This window comes from Salvelinus fontinalis, chromosome 20, assembly GCF_029448725.1.
Source record: "Salvelinus fontinalis isolate EN_2023a chromosome 20, ASM2944872v1, whole genome shotgun sequence".
Taxonomy (NCBI): Eukaryota; Metazoa; Chordata; class Actinopteri; order Salmoniformes; family Salmonidae; genus Salvelinus; species Salvelinus fontinalis.
Window position 1 is genome coordinate 38681198 of NC_074684.1, and position 16126 is coordinate 38697323.

Sequence of the window (16126 nt, forward strand, 5' to 3'; positions counted from 1 at the left end):
TATCTATATCCACAGTAAAACAAGTCCTATATCGACATAACCTGAAAGGCCGCTCAGCAAGGAAGAAGCCACTGCTCCAAAACCGCCATAAAATAGCCAGACTACGGTTTGCAACTGCACATGGGGACAAAGATGGTACTTTTTGGAGAAATGTCCTCTGGTCTGATGAAACAAAAATAGAACTGTTGGCCAAAATGACCATCGTTATGTTTGGAGGAAAAAGGGGAAGCTTTCAAGCCGAAGAACACCATCCCAACCGTGAAGCACGTGGGTGGCAGCATCATGTTGTGGGGGTGCTTTGCTGCAGGAGGGACTGGTGCACTTCACAAAATAGCTGACATCATGAGGCAGGAAAATGATGTGGATATATTGAAGCAACATCTCAAGATATCAGTCAGGAAGTTAAAGCTTGGTCGCAAATGTGTCTTCCAAATGGACAATGACCCCAAGCATACTTCCAAAGTTGTGGCAAAATGGCTTAAGGACAACAAAGTCAAGGTATTGGAGTGGCCATCACAAAGCCCTGACCTCAATCCTATAGAAAATTTGTGGGCAGAACTGAAAAAGTGTGTGCGAGCAAGGAGGCCTACAAACCTGACTCAGTTACACCAGCTCTGTCAGGAGGAATGGGCCAAAATTCACCCAACGTATTGTGGGAAGCTTGTGGAAGGCTTCCTGGAACGTTTGACCCAAGTTAAACAATTTAAATGCTACCAACTACTAATTGAGTGTATGTAAACTTCTGACCCACTGGGAATGTGATGAAATAAATAAAAGCTGAAATAAATCACTCTACTATTATTCAGACATTTCACATTCTTAAAATAAAAGTGGTGATCCTAACTGGCCTAAGACAGGGAATTTTTACTTGGATTAAATGTCAGGAATTGAGTTTAAATGTATTTGGCCAAGGTGTATGTAATCTTCTGACTTCAACTGTACTGTATGTATGTGTTCACGAATACATTTCTTGGTGGTGCAACAAATATTGCCATCAGGTTGTAAATCAAACCTGGCCTGGTACTCCAGCCCTTCGGGATGCACTGTTTCAGTTTCAATTAATCAATATTTTGGACAAAAACAGACGAATGTAACTAAGGCTGAGAATGTCAATACAATCAAACAATCAAGGGCAATGACCACAAGTCAGTCATACAGTGACTAAAAAGCTAGCGTATCTATTTATGTAGCAAGATCAAACCACAGAGCCTAACGTTAGCTAGCTAGCTAGCTGCTGGGAGGATGTCATGTGATTGGACCAGTGGATGAGTGACAGACTCCGCCTCCCTATACTGTTTTTCCAGCGGCTACACAGCTAGAGATGCAAGTGTCATCTGGTTAGCTGTAAACTCAGCAAAAAAAGAAAACGTCTCTTTTTCAGGACCCTGTCTTTCAAAGAAAACTCAGAAAAACTCACAACTTTACAGATCTTCATTGTAAAGGGTTTAAAACACTGTTTCCCATGCTTGTTCAATGAACCATAAATAATTAATGAACATGCACCTGTGGAACGGTCGTTAAGACACTAACAGCTTACAGACGGTAGGCAATTAAGGTCACAGTTACGAAAACTTAGGACACTAGAAAGAGGAAATTTTTACTGACTGAAAAACACCAAAAGAAAGATGCCCAGGGTCCCTGCTCATCTACGTGAACGTGCCTTAGGCATGCTGCAAGGAGGCATGAGGACTGCAGATGTGACCAGGGCAATAAATTGCAATGTCCGTACTGTGAGACGCCTAAGACAGCGCTACATGGGAGACAGGATGGACAGCTGATCATCCTCGCAGTGGCAGACCACGTGTAACAACACCTGCACAGGATCGGTATATCCGAACATCACACCTGCGGGACAGGTACAGGATGGCAACAAAAACTGCCCGAGTTACAACAGGAACGCACAATCCCTCCATCAGTGCTCAGACTGTCCACAATAGGCTGAGATGCTGGACTGAGGGCTTGTAGGCCTGTTGTAGGGCAGGTCCTCACCAGACATCACCGGCAACAACGTCACCTATGGGCACAAACCCAACGTTGCCGGACCACACAGGACTGGCAAAAAGTGCTCTTCACTGACGAGTCGTGGTTTTGTCTCACCAGGGGTGATGGTCGGATTCGCGTTTATCATCGAAGGAATGAGCGTTACACCGAGGCCTGTACTCTGGAGCGGGATCGATTTGGAAGTGGAGGGTCCATCATGGTCTGGGGCGGTGTGTCACAGCATCATCGGACTGCGCTTGTTGTCATTGCAGGCAATTTCAACGCTGTGTATTACAGGGAAGACATCCTCCTCCCTCATGTGGTACCCTTTCCTGCAGACTCATCCTGACATGACCCTCCAGCATGACAATGCCACCAGCCATACTGCTCGTTCTGTGAGTGATTTCCTGCAAGACAGGAATGTCAGTGTTCTGCCATCGCCAGCGAATAGCCCAGATCTCAATCCCATTGAGCACGTCTGGGACCTGTTGGATCGGAGGGTGAGGGCAAGGGCCATTCCCCCCAGAAATGTCCAGGAACTTGCAGGTGCCTTGGTGGAAGAGTGGGGTAACATCTCACAGCAAGAACTGGCAAATCTGGTGCAGTCCATGAGGAGGAGATGCACTGCAGTACTTAATGCATCTGGTGGCCACACCAGATACTGACTTTTACTTTTGACCCCCCCCCCCACACTTTGTTCAGGGACACATTATTCCATTTCTGTTAGTCACATGTCTGTAGAACTTGTTCAGTTTATGTCTCAATTGTTGAATCTTGTTATGTTCATACAAATATTTACACATGTTAAGTTTGCTGAAAATAAACGCAGTTGACAGTGAGAGGACGTTTCTTTTTTTGCTGAGTTTATATCATCACTTCGCTAGCTAGCTATGCTGAACTTGAACAACTGTTATCCAAAGTTAGCATAGCTCTTAGTTGTAAATCAAATGCATTTAGCATTGATCAAATGGGAGGGCAGGCAATTTCCCATTCAGTTGTCAAACGTGGGTTGGGACAAGCACGCAGGCAATTTTTATAAGCAAAATTTTGACGGCCAACTACAAGCAACAACAAAAAAGGTTTGAGAGGGTTTATCTACTGTTCCCTGGTTAGATTTTAGCTCATCTCACTCTGGCTAACATTTGTTGATCTTGTTGATGTGCATAAGCAACAGAGAGAGAGAGACAGAGGGAGAGACAGAGAGAGACAGAGGGAGAGACAGAGAGAGACAGAGAGAGGGAGAGACAGAGAGGGAGACAGAGAGAGAGAGAGAGAGCCTACCTGTTCATGGTTGTTTGATCAATAGGAAAGTAAAGTTCACAAATGTAAGAGGACTCCCTTGATATTTACATACAGTATTTGCAGAAATCCATAAAGGTGTATTTTGTGGCTTTTGTCAAATGTTTTCTACTGATCTAAAGTCGCGCTGTTGCTACTGCCTGGGAATACTGTGCAGGTTCTCACCTGTGGGGTTCAGGAAGAGCTCTCTGGTTCTCACCTGTGGGGTCCAGGAAGAGCTCTCTGGTTCTCACCTGTGGGGTCCAGGAAGAGCTCTCTGGTTCTCACCTGTGGGGTCCAGGAAGAGCTCTCTGGTTCTCACCTGTGGGGTCCAGGAAGAGCTTGTGTACTCTGCTGTCCTCCTTCCTCCCCAGCTCTACCTGGTTGGGCCGGTCCGGCTTGGCAAGGTCAATCCTGGAACAACATACAGAGGAAAACTTAAACACCTTTATAAAAGTCAAATTCCCTTATCTTAGATACCAATATGGTATACAATCTTATGTGAAAAGACACACAGCTATTTCAGAAGATATTTGAAAGTTGTGCAACAACACATGAAATATCATCATCATTACACCGATCCACAATTACACATAAATCACCCTGAATGACTGACATGATCAACTCTTAATCCATCATTTAGCTTTTAATCCCATCATTTAGCTTTTAATCCCATCATTTAGCAATCACATCAAGATACAAACTGCACCCATCACTCATTCTGCTGGTTTTACACAGAGTGGAATGGGCAGGCATTGGTGACGGGGCTATTCACAAGAACATGATAACGCGGGATCACTAGGGGTTGTTGCAGATTTAAAAGAAAGAGTCCCCTACCTCAGAAGAGTGTCCTTTCCTAAACTCATGCATAGTTGATTGTTGCAGACAGCAAAGTGGTTGATCTTCTCTGGGGGTGAGAAATCAATCCTCTGTTTGTTGAATATCGGCTTCTCTTCCTCCAGTCTCACATTCACGAACCCTACGACGAATCACGTATGTCAATCATCATCATTATTGCCAACATAATTGTATCTTATTTGATCAAATCGGTATCAAGCTAGCTAAACAGTATACAGATAATGATTATATTAGCTAGGTGAAAGTAATTTGGTGCACAGATTCAACCATATAGATGGTCCCAACTAGCCTTATCATAATCAAAACCCAATTGAGAGGCCCGTAGCCTTTCCCCAGTACCGGAGTGTGTTATGCCGATGTTGGCAGCAGACAGGCGGCTACTGTGTTGCCTGCTGTTCAGCGAGTCCTCGTATTCATCCAGGATAGAAGACATTGCAAAATGTAGGGGTGGTCTAAAGCAGAGAAAACCTAACTAATAGCTAACTTCTACAATGTCAGATCATGCGATGACATGACTGTGCTAGCTAACTATTTTACAATCTGCACAAAACAGATCCGGTTGCCTGCGTCTCGTGAGAAATGTTTCAGAATAGAAGAGTAGCCCAAAAAAGAAAGACAACTGTATAATCTCATCCATTTAAAAACTATAGAAACATGCTTATTTGGTGAAGCTTCCTGAAAATATACAAATGCACAATAAGGGAGGGACAGTTTTGGGTCAGGTGATCCACGGATATCATTATGTGCTCAGGACACTTGTAGTTCCGACGTCTGACACTAGGATGCGCACTTTGTCCAATATTCAAAAAGGTCTACTGTCTATTTGTGGATGATTATAAATTGAATTCCCTGCAAAATCATATAAGAAAAAAAATGAATACATTATTGTACTTCATAACCCTTTAACCCAATTCTCAACCGGCTGGTAGAGCATGTTTTGACAATGGATTTTGAAGTGGATATGAACAGAATATTCATTTGTACTTGATTGGTCAACTCCCCCATCCCTCCTGCATCAATTTACATTATTTGTATCATTTTAGGTTGCTGCAGTTAGATGTTGTGGCGCTTTACCCATTTAGAGGGCTGTAAGAAACTCCAAATCAATCACCAAAAATATGGGATTAAAGACAGGAATTCCGTTTGTGAGGGATACATATTGCACCATTTGTGTTACTAGAGACTGTGAAGACTAGGAATATGAAAGTAAATAGTTAAAATGCAAAAAAAGGCTAAAAAGCAAAGGTTTTGTAGAACTGTGCTCAACCAGGCAGTTAATATGAACGACAACAAAAAAGTATGGTGGTCTCAGACTAGGGTATGTCATTTTTCTTTATTATCTAATACATATTTGGATTAAAAATATGATAGAATTTTTGACACACTATATTAGACAACATAAATTGGTTAAAACACATCATTAATTTTTGTAAATTTGTTGAGATGAGTAAAAATGCTATGCAAATTGCCATTCTAATATGGCATTGCTGGTATGACCCTCTATTGACTTCTCAACCGCCTGTTATCAAGTAAAACATAACTAGTTGTTAGCCATAGGAATTTAAGGTGAAATAATTTTTCCCAAACGTTTTTCAAGAAGAGGATACGAATTGTCCGTTTTTTTATATATTTTATTTTTTATAAAAAATAAAGGGATAACAATAGTCCGTTTTGAAAATACACAACTGCAAATAATTTATTGTATTTTTGATTCGTTGCACAATAGATTTCCCTGTAAACTTTATTCTTGTAATTTCCTTATCTTTGCATTATTATCTTAATTCTTTCAAAAAAAATATCACATCAAATATTTGTGAAGTAGCTCCCATCTCAAAACAGCATGCAATATAAGAACTCAACCAACCACCCAACGTTCTTTGTCAGACGGTATCAGGGATGGGCAACTTTGATGGGGTTCAGGGGGCCACAAAAAAATAATATATATTCTTTGCCAACCATCTCACAATTTCCAAGGAACCAAATGCGCTGGCTGGGGAGTCAGATGGTCATTGTTTCATCTCAGCTTGGCGTCAGTTCACACCTGTCTTGATCTGCGTTTAGCGGGGGCGGGGCTATGCAAATCACAACCTGTCTGAGCGGAAAAGTCCCCTCAAAACCAAGTCGCATCACACCGTCATTCACAAACCATCAAAGTAACGATAGAGGAGACACTCCGGTCCAGGATCATACAGAAACCAAAACTGTTCTAGAGAATCGCACATCGAAATAAGACTGATCACTTCTGCACTGGGAAGTTACTATTCTTCAATTTGAGTTGTTGGACATGCCACCTCAAATGGATTATTATTGTGAAGAATCCCGCGTTCCCTCTTCATGCGGACTGATGAGCCAAGAGGCCGGGTTGGAGAGGGAGCCAGCGCCCGGGTTGGAGAGGGAGCCCGCGGCTATCAGCTGTATGCTGGTGGGGGACGGGGCTGTGGGCAAGACAAGCATGATAGTCAGTTACACCACAAATGGATACCCCACGGAGTACAAACAGACCGGCTTTGATGTCTTTTCTGGTGAGTACCTTTTAAATGACCCAAAATAAAAAATATAAACCGTTGTAGTCTAAGTTTATAAACTTATATTAGCGTAATTTATAACAATTGAATAACTGAATGTATTGCTGGCTACTAGGTTATTGCATTGTAAATTATAATTGTTTATGGAAATACCCAAACTATGTACAAACTTGAGTTAAAAAATAATTGTATTCTTCTGTTTTCCTTAACAGGTCAAGTCCAAGTAGAAGGAGCCCCAGTCAAAATACAACTATTGGACACAGCTGGACAGGTAAAAAATATCAGACAATTTTTTTAACTTTTTTTTTTAATAAGAAAATGATATCATCCGTAATGAATAGGTTATTCTTGTATCTCATTAGTCCGATTTTTAATGACAACGGTTTGAAATGTGTTGGAATGGAACATCCCGTGTGCTTTGTAGAATCAGTCACAAATGTGACAAACAGATTTAGTGACAGGAAACGATCAGTCATCTACAATGTAGCAGCAGTAGAATTGGAGTGTTAAATTCTAAAGGCCAATACATGTCATGCCATGTGTGTCATCGTCTCTCTCTGTCACGGCGTCCATTGTTGTTGTTCAGACCACCAGACAGTATTTACACTCTGCTGAATCAGCTAACCTGACCCCTCTCTCTCTCTCTTGACATTTCCAGGAGGTGTTTGATGATTTCCGCTCCCTCTCCTACTCCCACACGGACGTCTTCCTGCTCTGCTTCAGTGTGGTCAACCCCACCTCCTTCCGCAATGTCACCAACAAGTGGATCCCCGAGATCCGAGCCTGCAACCCCTCAGCTCCCATCGTCCTCGTGGGCACCCAGTCAGACCTCCTGCTGGACGTCAACGTCCTGATCAACCTGGACCACTACGGGGTCAAACCGGTGCTGACCCCTCGGGCACAGAGCATGGCGGATAAGATCAGAGCGGTGGACTATGTCGAGTGTTCTTCGTTGACGCAGAAGAACTTAAAAGAGGCGTTCGACGCGGCCATATTTGCTGCCATCAAACACAAGGCCAGGAAGGAGAAGAAGAGGCGGATGTCAGAAAGACACAGCAAGGCCTTCTCTAAATGCAGCTGGAAGAAGTTCTTCTGTTTTATCTGAGATACAGACCCCATTGGTCATGGACAGAAAGACTATTATTTATTCACTTATGAAGACTTTGTAAGAACGATGTAACTTTAGAATAAACCAGCGGTGGTGAATGGACTGAGCTCTATGGACCTATAAAAGTGCTTAGTTCTCTCCTGGTCTGGAGATGGTGGTATAGATACTGAGGCTCACTTAGCCAAATGTCTGTGGTTGGGTGTCTAGGCTGCTCTGAGCAGGCTCTCTCTCTCTCTCCTTATCTCTTTCTCTGTGGATTGAGTTGCTTTGATTAGTGATTTACATTGATTACAACAAAACCAGGGCACATTAGCATGCCTGATTGTTCAGGTTGACAGATAGTCACTATCCAAAAGTACAGTATCTGTCAAGTAGGCCTACATGGTTGAGGTAACCAAGTAAGAAGCGAAAGAATAGAGAGAATATTAAAACCATGTACATAAACAAGCATCCTGTCAGTGGGACAAGGCCATCATGTAAATGTTCTGAACTAATTTGCATGGTCCGGATTGGTGCCCATTCCATCCTGAGATTTTACTGCGTTGACTCTGTGTGGTAGTACCGTGTAGCTCAGTCGGTAGAGCGTGGCGCTTGTACTGTCAGGGTTGTGGGTTCGATTCCCACGGGGGACCAGTATGGGGGGGGGGGATACTCTGGATAAGAGTGTCTGCTAAACGACCCTAAATAGTCAGAACATGAGTGGGTTGAGAGAGAGAGAGAGAAACACATGGTTGTTAGCCTTTTCTCCTTTGTGTTCTGTGCTGCCGAGCCACACAGACCTATTCATATGCAACACTGTATGTAGGCTGAAGTAGGTGCTAACGTCTTACCTGTGTGTGAACTGGGAATGACTCACAGGCCTATGTGTTGATTATAGTATTAGGCTTTGATGTAATGAGCGGTCAGTATCAACACTAGCCTGTGACAAGGTGTAGAGTAGTAAGGAGACTTACCCTGCCCCAGGCCCCAGCCCCCAGCAGAAACCCAGCCCAGCCACCCCAGGGATTGACACTCCTGTCTCTGGGACCTCATTTGCTTCTTCATTCATTTGTTTACACTAGACACCCCAGCCAGTAAAAGAAAAAAGCCCAGCCCAGCCCCCCTCCAGTGAATGAAACACTCCTGTCTGTCTCTGATTCTCTGTTAGTTGACGCTGACCACACTATCGTGTCTATCTCCAGACGAATCAGCCTGCCCAATCTACAGGATACAATGTGTACATTATAGGAGGCTAAGTAGCTCCTGCTTGAATGTTAACGCTCACTTTAAATAGCTTGCCCGTCTGGTTCTGTGTTGTTTTGTAAAGTGATGTTATTACCAGACCGATGGTTGGTGGCAGTCAGTCCTAGCTGGTTTATAGATATGAGGGTTGGTACCCAGGCTAGATGAGGGTTTGGTACCCAGGCTAGATGAGGGTTGGCACACAGGCTAGATGAGGGTTGGTACTCAGGCTAGATGAGGGTTGGTACCCAGGCTAGATGAGGGTTGGTACTCAGGCTATATGCTTTTTATACTTCTTGTGGAAGAGTGAATGTAAATTTGAAATATATTTCTGTTTGTTTAAAACAGTTCATCCAACTTTTTTTTTTGTCTGCAATTTTACAGATCTGTGAAAAAGTTTAATTTTTTTGTGAAATTGTATATTTTTTGTCACTAAAATCTCCAACCAAACCCTCTGTCACTAGTGTCTACATATTTTCATGCTGTTTTTGAATGAAGTGATGGAAATAAATTCTGGAGAAGAAAAAAAAAATCTATGTAATGTTCTTTTGTCAAAATGTATTGCTGCTTCATTTGAATAAAATAACATGTATATTGATGATCCGTTTTGTGATTCCGGAGACTTCCGTAACCGTGTCTAGCACGTCGGAGGACTGTAAGGATGTAAAGGCCTGTTTAGGAAGAACACTACTTGAGCCTGATTGGCGTTTAGTATTGTTCTCTACGGGGGTCCTGAGTATTCTGTAGAAACTCCCCAGGTACCCTATATCGTATAGCTGGACCATCACATTACCTTGGGATGTGGTGATAGCTGTCCACAGGAACTGTCTGCTGAGTGAAGGGGGTGAGAGGGTAAATGCTGGGTGGAATCCACATGGAGAATGGATATTGTAGCACAGCTATGTCATGCTGGGAGAGGTTCTTGAGGGAAGGTTACAGGGAGGCAGGGAGGGAGGCAGGGAGGGAGGGAAGCAGGGGTTAGAGCAGATTCACAGTGTTTATAGTGATAAACATTTGACCGAGTGCAGTTACATCAAAATAAATAAAGCATGCATCCCAAATAGACCCCAATTCAATTCAAGGGGCTTTATTGGCATGGGAAACATGTGTTAACATTTTCAAAGCAAGTGAGGTAGACAATACACAAAAGTGAAACAAACAATACAAATTAACAGTAAACATTACACATACGAAGTTTCCCTATATAATGCACGACTTTAGTAGTGTCATCTGATTTGATTGTGTTGATAATGTGGGCACTTCATTTATCAATTAAGAGGGAGGGAGGTAGTTAGGGAGGTAGGTAGGGAAGGAGGGAGGCAGAGAGGGAGGGATGGATTAATTAATTAATGGAGGGATGAATGAGTTAATGGATAGATGAATGGCCATGAACACTGCTGTGTATTTCCTGTCCAGAGAGTTAAGCATTTGTACTCAAAGAAGTAAGGTGGTGAAATGTTAGGCGTGTGTGGTTGGGTGCGTGTGTGTGTGTGTGTGTGTGTGTGTGTGTGTGTGTGTGTGTGTGTGTGTGTGTGTGTGTGTGTGTGTGTGTGTGTGTGTGTGTGTGCGTGTGCGTGCGCGTGTGTGTGTGTATTCATCTTAATGTGACAGACCTTGTGTAAGGTTCAAGGTCTGTTGGGATGAGTCATACAACAGGAGAAAAATACTCACCCACCCCTCATACATTATCACTGCAATCTGGCTATCATCACTGTCTTCTGTGTAAAATCCATCTTGAACAACAGGTGTAAATGTGTCACAGTTTTGTTTAAAGGATCGTTGTAGCCTGGGTGCCAGTCTGTTTCTGGTCTCTTGCCAACTCAGAAACAGACTGGCACCCAGGCTAAGTTATCAATGGGGAAAAGCAGACCTTTCCACCTCCTCTGACAGCTGATGACCTGAGGATACCCAACAGAGAGAGATCACAGCCAATAGATAGCCAATCGAGAGAGGTCAGAGGTCAGTGGAAAACATGTTGCACTGGGCTTGACCCGAGGCTAGAGATCAAACCAGTTGTTGACAGATAGATGAGCTAACTGACTTTCCTAAAGCAGACCGCCATAAAGCAGACCGCCTTATAGCAGACAGCCCTAAAGCTGACCCACCTAAATCAGACAGCCCTAAAGCAGACAGTCTTAAAGCAGACAGCCCTAAAGCTGACCCACCTAAAGCAGACCGCCCTAAAGCAGACAGTCTTAAAGCAGACAGCCCTAAAGCAGACAGCCTTATAGCAGACAGCCTTAAAGCAGACAGCCCTAAAGCAGACAGCCTTATAGCAGACAGCCTTAAAGCAGACAGCCCTAAAGCAGACAGCCCTAAAGCAGACAGCCTTAAAGCAGACAGCCCTAAAGCAGACAGCCTTATAGCAGACAGCCTTAAAGCAGACCGCCCTAAAGCAGACAGTCTTAAAGCAGACAGCCTTAAAGCAGACCGCCTTATAGCAGACAGCCCTAAAGCAGACAGCCTTATAGCAGACAGCCTTAAAGCAGACAGCCCTAAAGCAGACAGCCTTATAGCAGACCGCCCTAAAGCAGACAGCCTTATAGCAGACAGCCTTAAAGCAGACAGCCCTAAAGCAGACAGCCCTAAAGCAGACAGCCTTAAAGCAGACAGCCCTAAAGCAGACAGCCTTATAGCAGACAGCCTTAAAGCAGACAGCCTTATAGCAGACAGCCTTAAAGCAGACAGCCTTAAAGCAGACAGCCCTAAAGCAGACAGCCTTATAGCAGACAGCCTTAAAGCAGACAGCCCTAAAGCAGACAGCCCTAAAGCAGACAGCCTTAAAGCAGACAGCCCTAAAGCAGACAGCCTTATAGCAGACAGCCTTAAAGCAGACCGCCCTAAAGCAGACAGCCTTAAAGCAGACAGCCTTAAAGCAGACCGCCTTATAGCAGACAGCCCTAAAGCAGACAGCCTTATAGCAGACAGCCTTAAAGCAGACAGCCCTAAAGCAGACAGCCTTATAGCAGACCGCCCTAATGCAGACAGCCTTATAGCAGACAGCCTTAAAGCAGACAGCCTTATAGCAGACAGCCTTATAGCAGACAGCCTTAAAGCAGACAGCCATAAAGCAGACAGCCTTAAAGCAGACAGCCTTAAAACAGACAGCCCTAAAGCAGACAGACGTATAGCAGACAGCCTTAAAGCAGACAGCCCTAAAGCAGACAGCCTTAAAGCAGACAGCCCTAAAGCAGACAGCCTTAAAGCAGACAGCCTTATAGCAGACAGCCTTATAGCAGACAGCCTTAAAGCAGACAGCCCTAAAGCAGACAGCCTTAAAGCAGACAGCCTTAAAGCAGACAGCCCTAAAGCAGACAGACGTATAGCAGACAGCCTTAAAGCAGACAGCCCTAAAGCAGACAGCCTTAAAGCAGACAGCCCTAAAGCAGACAGCCTTAAAGCAGACAGCCTTAAAGCAGACCGCCCTAAAGCAGACAGCCTTATAGCAGACAGCCTTAAAGCAGACAGCCTTAAAGCAGACAGCCTTAAAGCAGACAGCCTTATAGCAGACAGCCCTAAAGCAGACAGCCCTAAAGCAGACAGCCCTAAAGCAGACAGCCTTATAGCAGACAGTCCTAAAGCAGACAGCCCTAAAGCAGACAGCCTTAAAGCAGACAGCCTTTTAGCAGACAGCCTTAAAGCAGACAGCCTTATAGCAGACAGCCTTATAGCAGACAGCCTTAAAGCAGACAGCCTTATAGCAGACAGCCTTAAAGCAGACAGCCTTATAGCAGACAGCCTTATAGCAGACAGCCTTATAGCAGACATCCTTATAGCAGACAGCCCTAAAGCAGACAGCCTTATAGCAGACAGCCTTAAAGCAGACCGCCTTAAAGCAGACCGCCTTATAGCAGACAGCCTTATAGCAGACAGCCTTATAGCAGACAGCCCTAAAGCAGACAGCCCTAAAGCAGACAGCCTTATAGCAGACAGCCTTATAGCAGACAGCCTTAAAGCAGACAGCCTTATAGCAGACCGCCTTAAAGCAGACAGCCTTATAACAGACAGCCCTAAAGCAGACAGCCTTATAGCAGACAGCCTTAAAGCAGACAGCCTTAAAGCAGACCACCCTAAACCAGACCGCCCTATAGCAGACAGCCTTAAAGCAGACCACCACTAGTTTGAAGTTTGAATCAAGCATATGTAGGAATTCTATTCTCTCACTGTGGTTCATATCAACATGTTTCCTTTAGAAAGGCAAATGCCCACAGTATTTTATTGAAAATAGAAAACGCTGTTTGATATGCCCATTATAAACACCTGGAGATGTAGGCTACAGAGAGCGAGGGCAGGTTAGAGGGAGTTCTTAGCCCCTCTAAAGGTTCTTAACCCCTCTAAAGGTTCTTAACCCCTCTAAAGGTTCTTAACCACTCTTGTAACGATTCTCGTCTAGTGAAGGAGAAGAGGACCAAAATGCAGCGTGGTAAGTGTTCATCATATTTTAATTTAAAACTGAACACTACACAAAATAACAACGATGAGAAAACGAAACAGTTCTGCAAGGTGAACAGACACTACACAGAAAATAAACACCCACAACCAAAATGGGGAAAACAGGCTACCTAAGTATGATTCTAAATCAGAGACAACGATCGACTCCTGCCTCTGATTGAGAACCATACTAGGCCAAACACATAGAAATATAACAACATAGAAAAAAGAACATAGACTACCCACCCCAACTTACGCCCTGACCAACCTAACACAAAGACATAAAAAAATAACTAAAGTCAGAACGTGACACCTCTAAAGGTTCTTAACCCTGACTCACAGAGGCCATGAGAGAGTGGACCACACCTGCAAGGCCCAGCTAATACATGGCGCACTTCCACAAGTAGGCAAAGGCTAAAGTATACACACATGCAACATTATCCTAACATACATTAACAGTTTTACCAAGAAGATATGGCCACTAATAATAACAATAATCATGTAATTTAATATTGACAGCCATGACACCATTATTCTCACACACACATACAAAGGGATTCCCACACACACTCGCATTGAGCAATCAAGGCCAAGTCGAACAGGTTTTAGGTTCCCATGAGCTCTCTCTCTCTCTCTCTCTCTCTCTCTCTCTCTCTCTCCCTCTCTCTCTCTCTCTCTCTCTCTCTCTCTCTCTCTCGCTCTCTCAAATTCAAATTTCAAATTCAAGCTGCTTTATTGGCATGAAAAACATTGTGTCGATATTGCCAAAGCAACAATGTATACAATATACATTGTAATACAATTCTAAACAATGACAAATAATAATATAGAATGGCAGTAAATAATAATACAAAATTAAATATTAAAATAGTAACAATAAATGGTAACAGTCAATAATCGAATGTAATGTAATAAACATTTTTTTTCAATTAAAATAATAAAAATATAACTAACTTATAACTAAATAACGGTCATCTTCACCATTACATTGGTGCTACAACTACTATCATCATTACCACTACTACCACCACCACCATCATTAAACTGCTATCATTACCATTACCACCCATACCACTACTATTTGGAATGATAAACAACAATAATAATAGTAATAACAATAACAGTCATAATAAGTAAGTTACTGCTTACTATGCAGATGTTATTATTCAGTGTCTCTCAGGCTATGGCAGGCAAATACATATTTGGCTGCAAGAGGAGCCATTGCTCCTTCGCCCATGAGTATTTTTAGTTTTTCCTCTGGGTTTAATAAGTTAAAATTTGGAATAAATGTAATCATTTCTGTGAATAATGAATCTCTTGCTGAGGAATATTTATCACAGTAAAGGAGAAAGTGCATCTCTGTTTCTACCTCCCCTGTCGTGCAGTGACCACATACACGCTCCTCTTTGGGTAGCTATGTCTTTTTATGTCTGCCGGTTTCTATTGCCAATCGGTGGTCACTCAGCCTGTACTTGGTAAGGATCTGTCTCTGCTTCGTATCTCTGACAGAGTAGAGATAATCAGCCAATTCATATTCTCTGTTCAGGGTCAGATAGCAATTTAGTCGGCTTTGGGATTTTGTTTCGTTTTCCAATGTTGTAAATATGAGTCCTTTGATTGGTTCATGATTTTGTTTATTGGAATTCTTTCTTTTGAAGCAGTGCTGGTGTCAGCTTGGTTGGTTAGGTCCAACACCAGCTGACTGAGAGGGCTCGTTTCTGGGCTCAGCTCTTGGGTTTGAAGTGCTTTAAATTGCAGATTCGAATTCGGACTTGATTTCAGATGTAGCCAAAATTTTAATGACCTTTTCTGTATTTTCATTATTACTGGAAAGCGGCCCAATTCTGCCCTACATGCATTAGTTGGTGTATTTCTCTGGACTTGTAGGATTTTCCGACAGAATTCTGCATGTAGGGCTTCAATTGGATGTTTGTCCCACATTTTAAAGTCCAGTTTATTGAGTGGTCCCCAAACCTCACTTCCGTAAAGAGCTATTGGTAGGATTACACTGTCAAATATTTTGGTCCAAATTCTAATTGGGATGCTGATTTTGAATAATGTAATTTTTATTGCATACAATGCTCTGCGGGCTTTTTCTTTGAGTGCATTCACTGCTATATTAAAGTTTCCCGATGCAGATATGGTCAGACCAAGGTAGGTGTAATGTTTTAGTGTGTTCAGTTATGATGTTGTTCAGGGTGAATTTATATTTGTGTTTCTGACACCTGTTTTTTTTGGAAAATCATGATTTTAGTTTTTTTTTAATTTACTGCCAGGGCCCAATTATAGCAATATTGCTCTAGAATATTAATGTTCTGTTGAAGACCTTCTTCGGTTGGTGATAGAAGTACCAAGTCATCAGCATATAGCAGGTATTTCACCTTTGTGTCAAATAGTGTGAGTCCTGGGGCTGGAGAATGGTCCAACATGTCTGCTAATTCATTGATATAAATGTTGAAAAGATTTGGACTCAAACTACAGCCTTGTCTCACACCTCGACATTGGGAAAAGAATTCTGTTCTTTGGTTTCTGATTTTTATTGCACACTTGTTTTCTGTGTACATACATTTTATTAAGTCATACACCTTACCACCAAGCCCACTTTGTAGAATTTTGTAGAATAGCCCTTCGTGCCAAATAGAATCAAATGCTTTTTTAAAGTCAATAAAGCAAGCAAAGATTTTGCCCTCTTTTTTTGGTGGACGTGTTTATTAATTAGTGTGTG

At 42.8% G+C, this 16126-nt stretch overlaps 2 protein-coding genes across 4 annotated transcripts in view; one reads left to right on the top strand and one right to left on the bottom strand.

Moving 5' to 3' along the window:
• Positions 1-4820, bottom strand: part of LOC129817810 (vacuolar protein sorting-associated protein 18 homolog) — a 29244-nt gene extending 24424 nt beyond the window's left edge. For all 3 annotated transcript variants that reach the window (XR_008753775.1, XM_055873381.1, XM_055873382.1), the window contains exons 1-3: positions 4456-4820; positions 4096-4237; positions 3581-3672 (exon numbers count right to left, since the gene is read on the bottom strand). Coding sequence is in view for 2 of the 3 variants with exons in the window: in XM_055873381.1 (XP_055729356.1) it covers positions 3581-3672; positions 4096-4237; positions 4456-4549 (328 nt within the window). In the remaining variant the exon portion in view is untranslated. The remainder of the gene's footprint in view (positions 1-3580; positions 3673-4095; positions 4238-4455) is intronic.
• Positions 4821-4860: 40 nt separating this feature from the next.
• Positions 4861-9491, top strand: LOC129817811 (rho-related GTP-binding protein RhoV-like). Its single transcript, XM_055873383.1, has 3 exons — positions 4861-6638; positions 6854-6912; positions 7300-9491. Exons 1-3 carry the CDS (start codon positions 6401-6403, stop codon positions 7744-7746), a joined length of 744 nt encoding a protein of 247 aa, XP_055729358.1. The 5' UTR covers positions 4861-6400; the 3' UTR covers positions 7747-9491.
• Positions 9492-16126: the final 6635 nt, after the last annotated feature.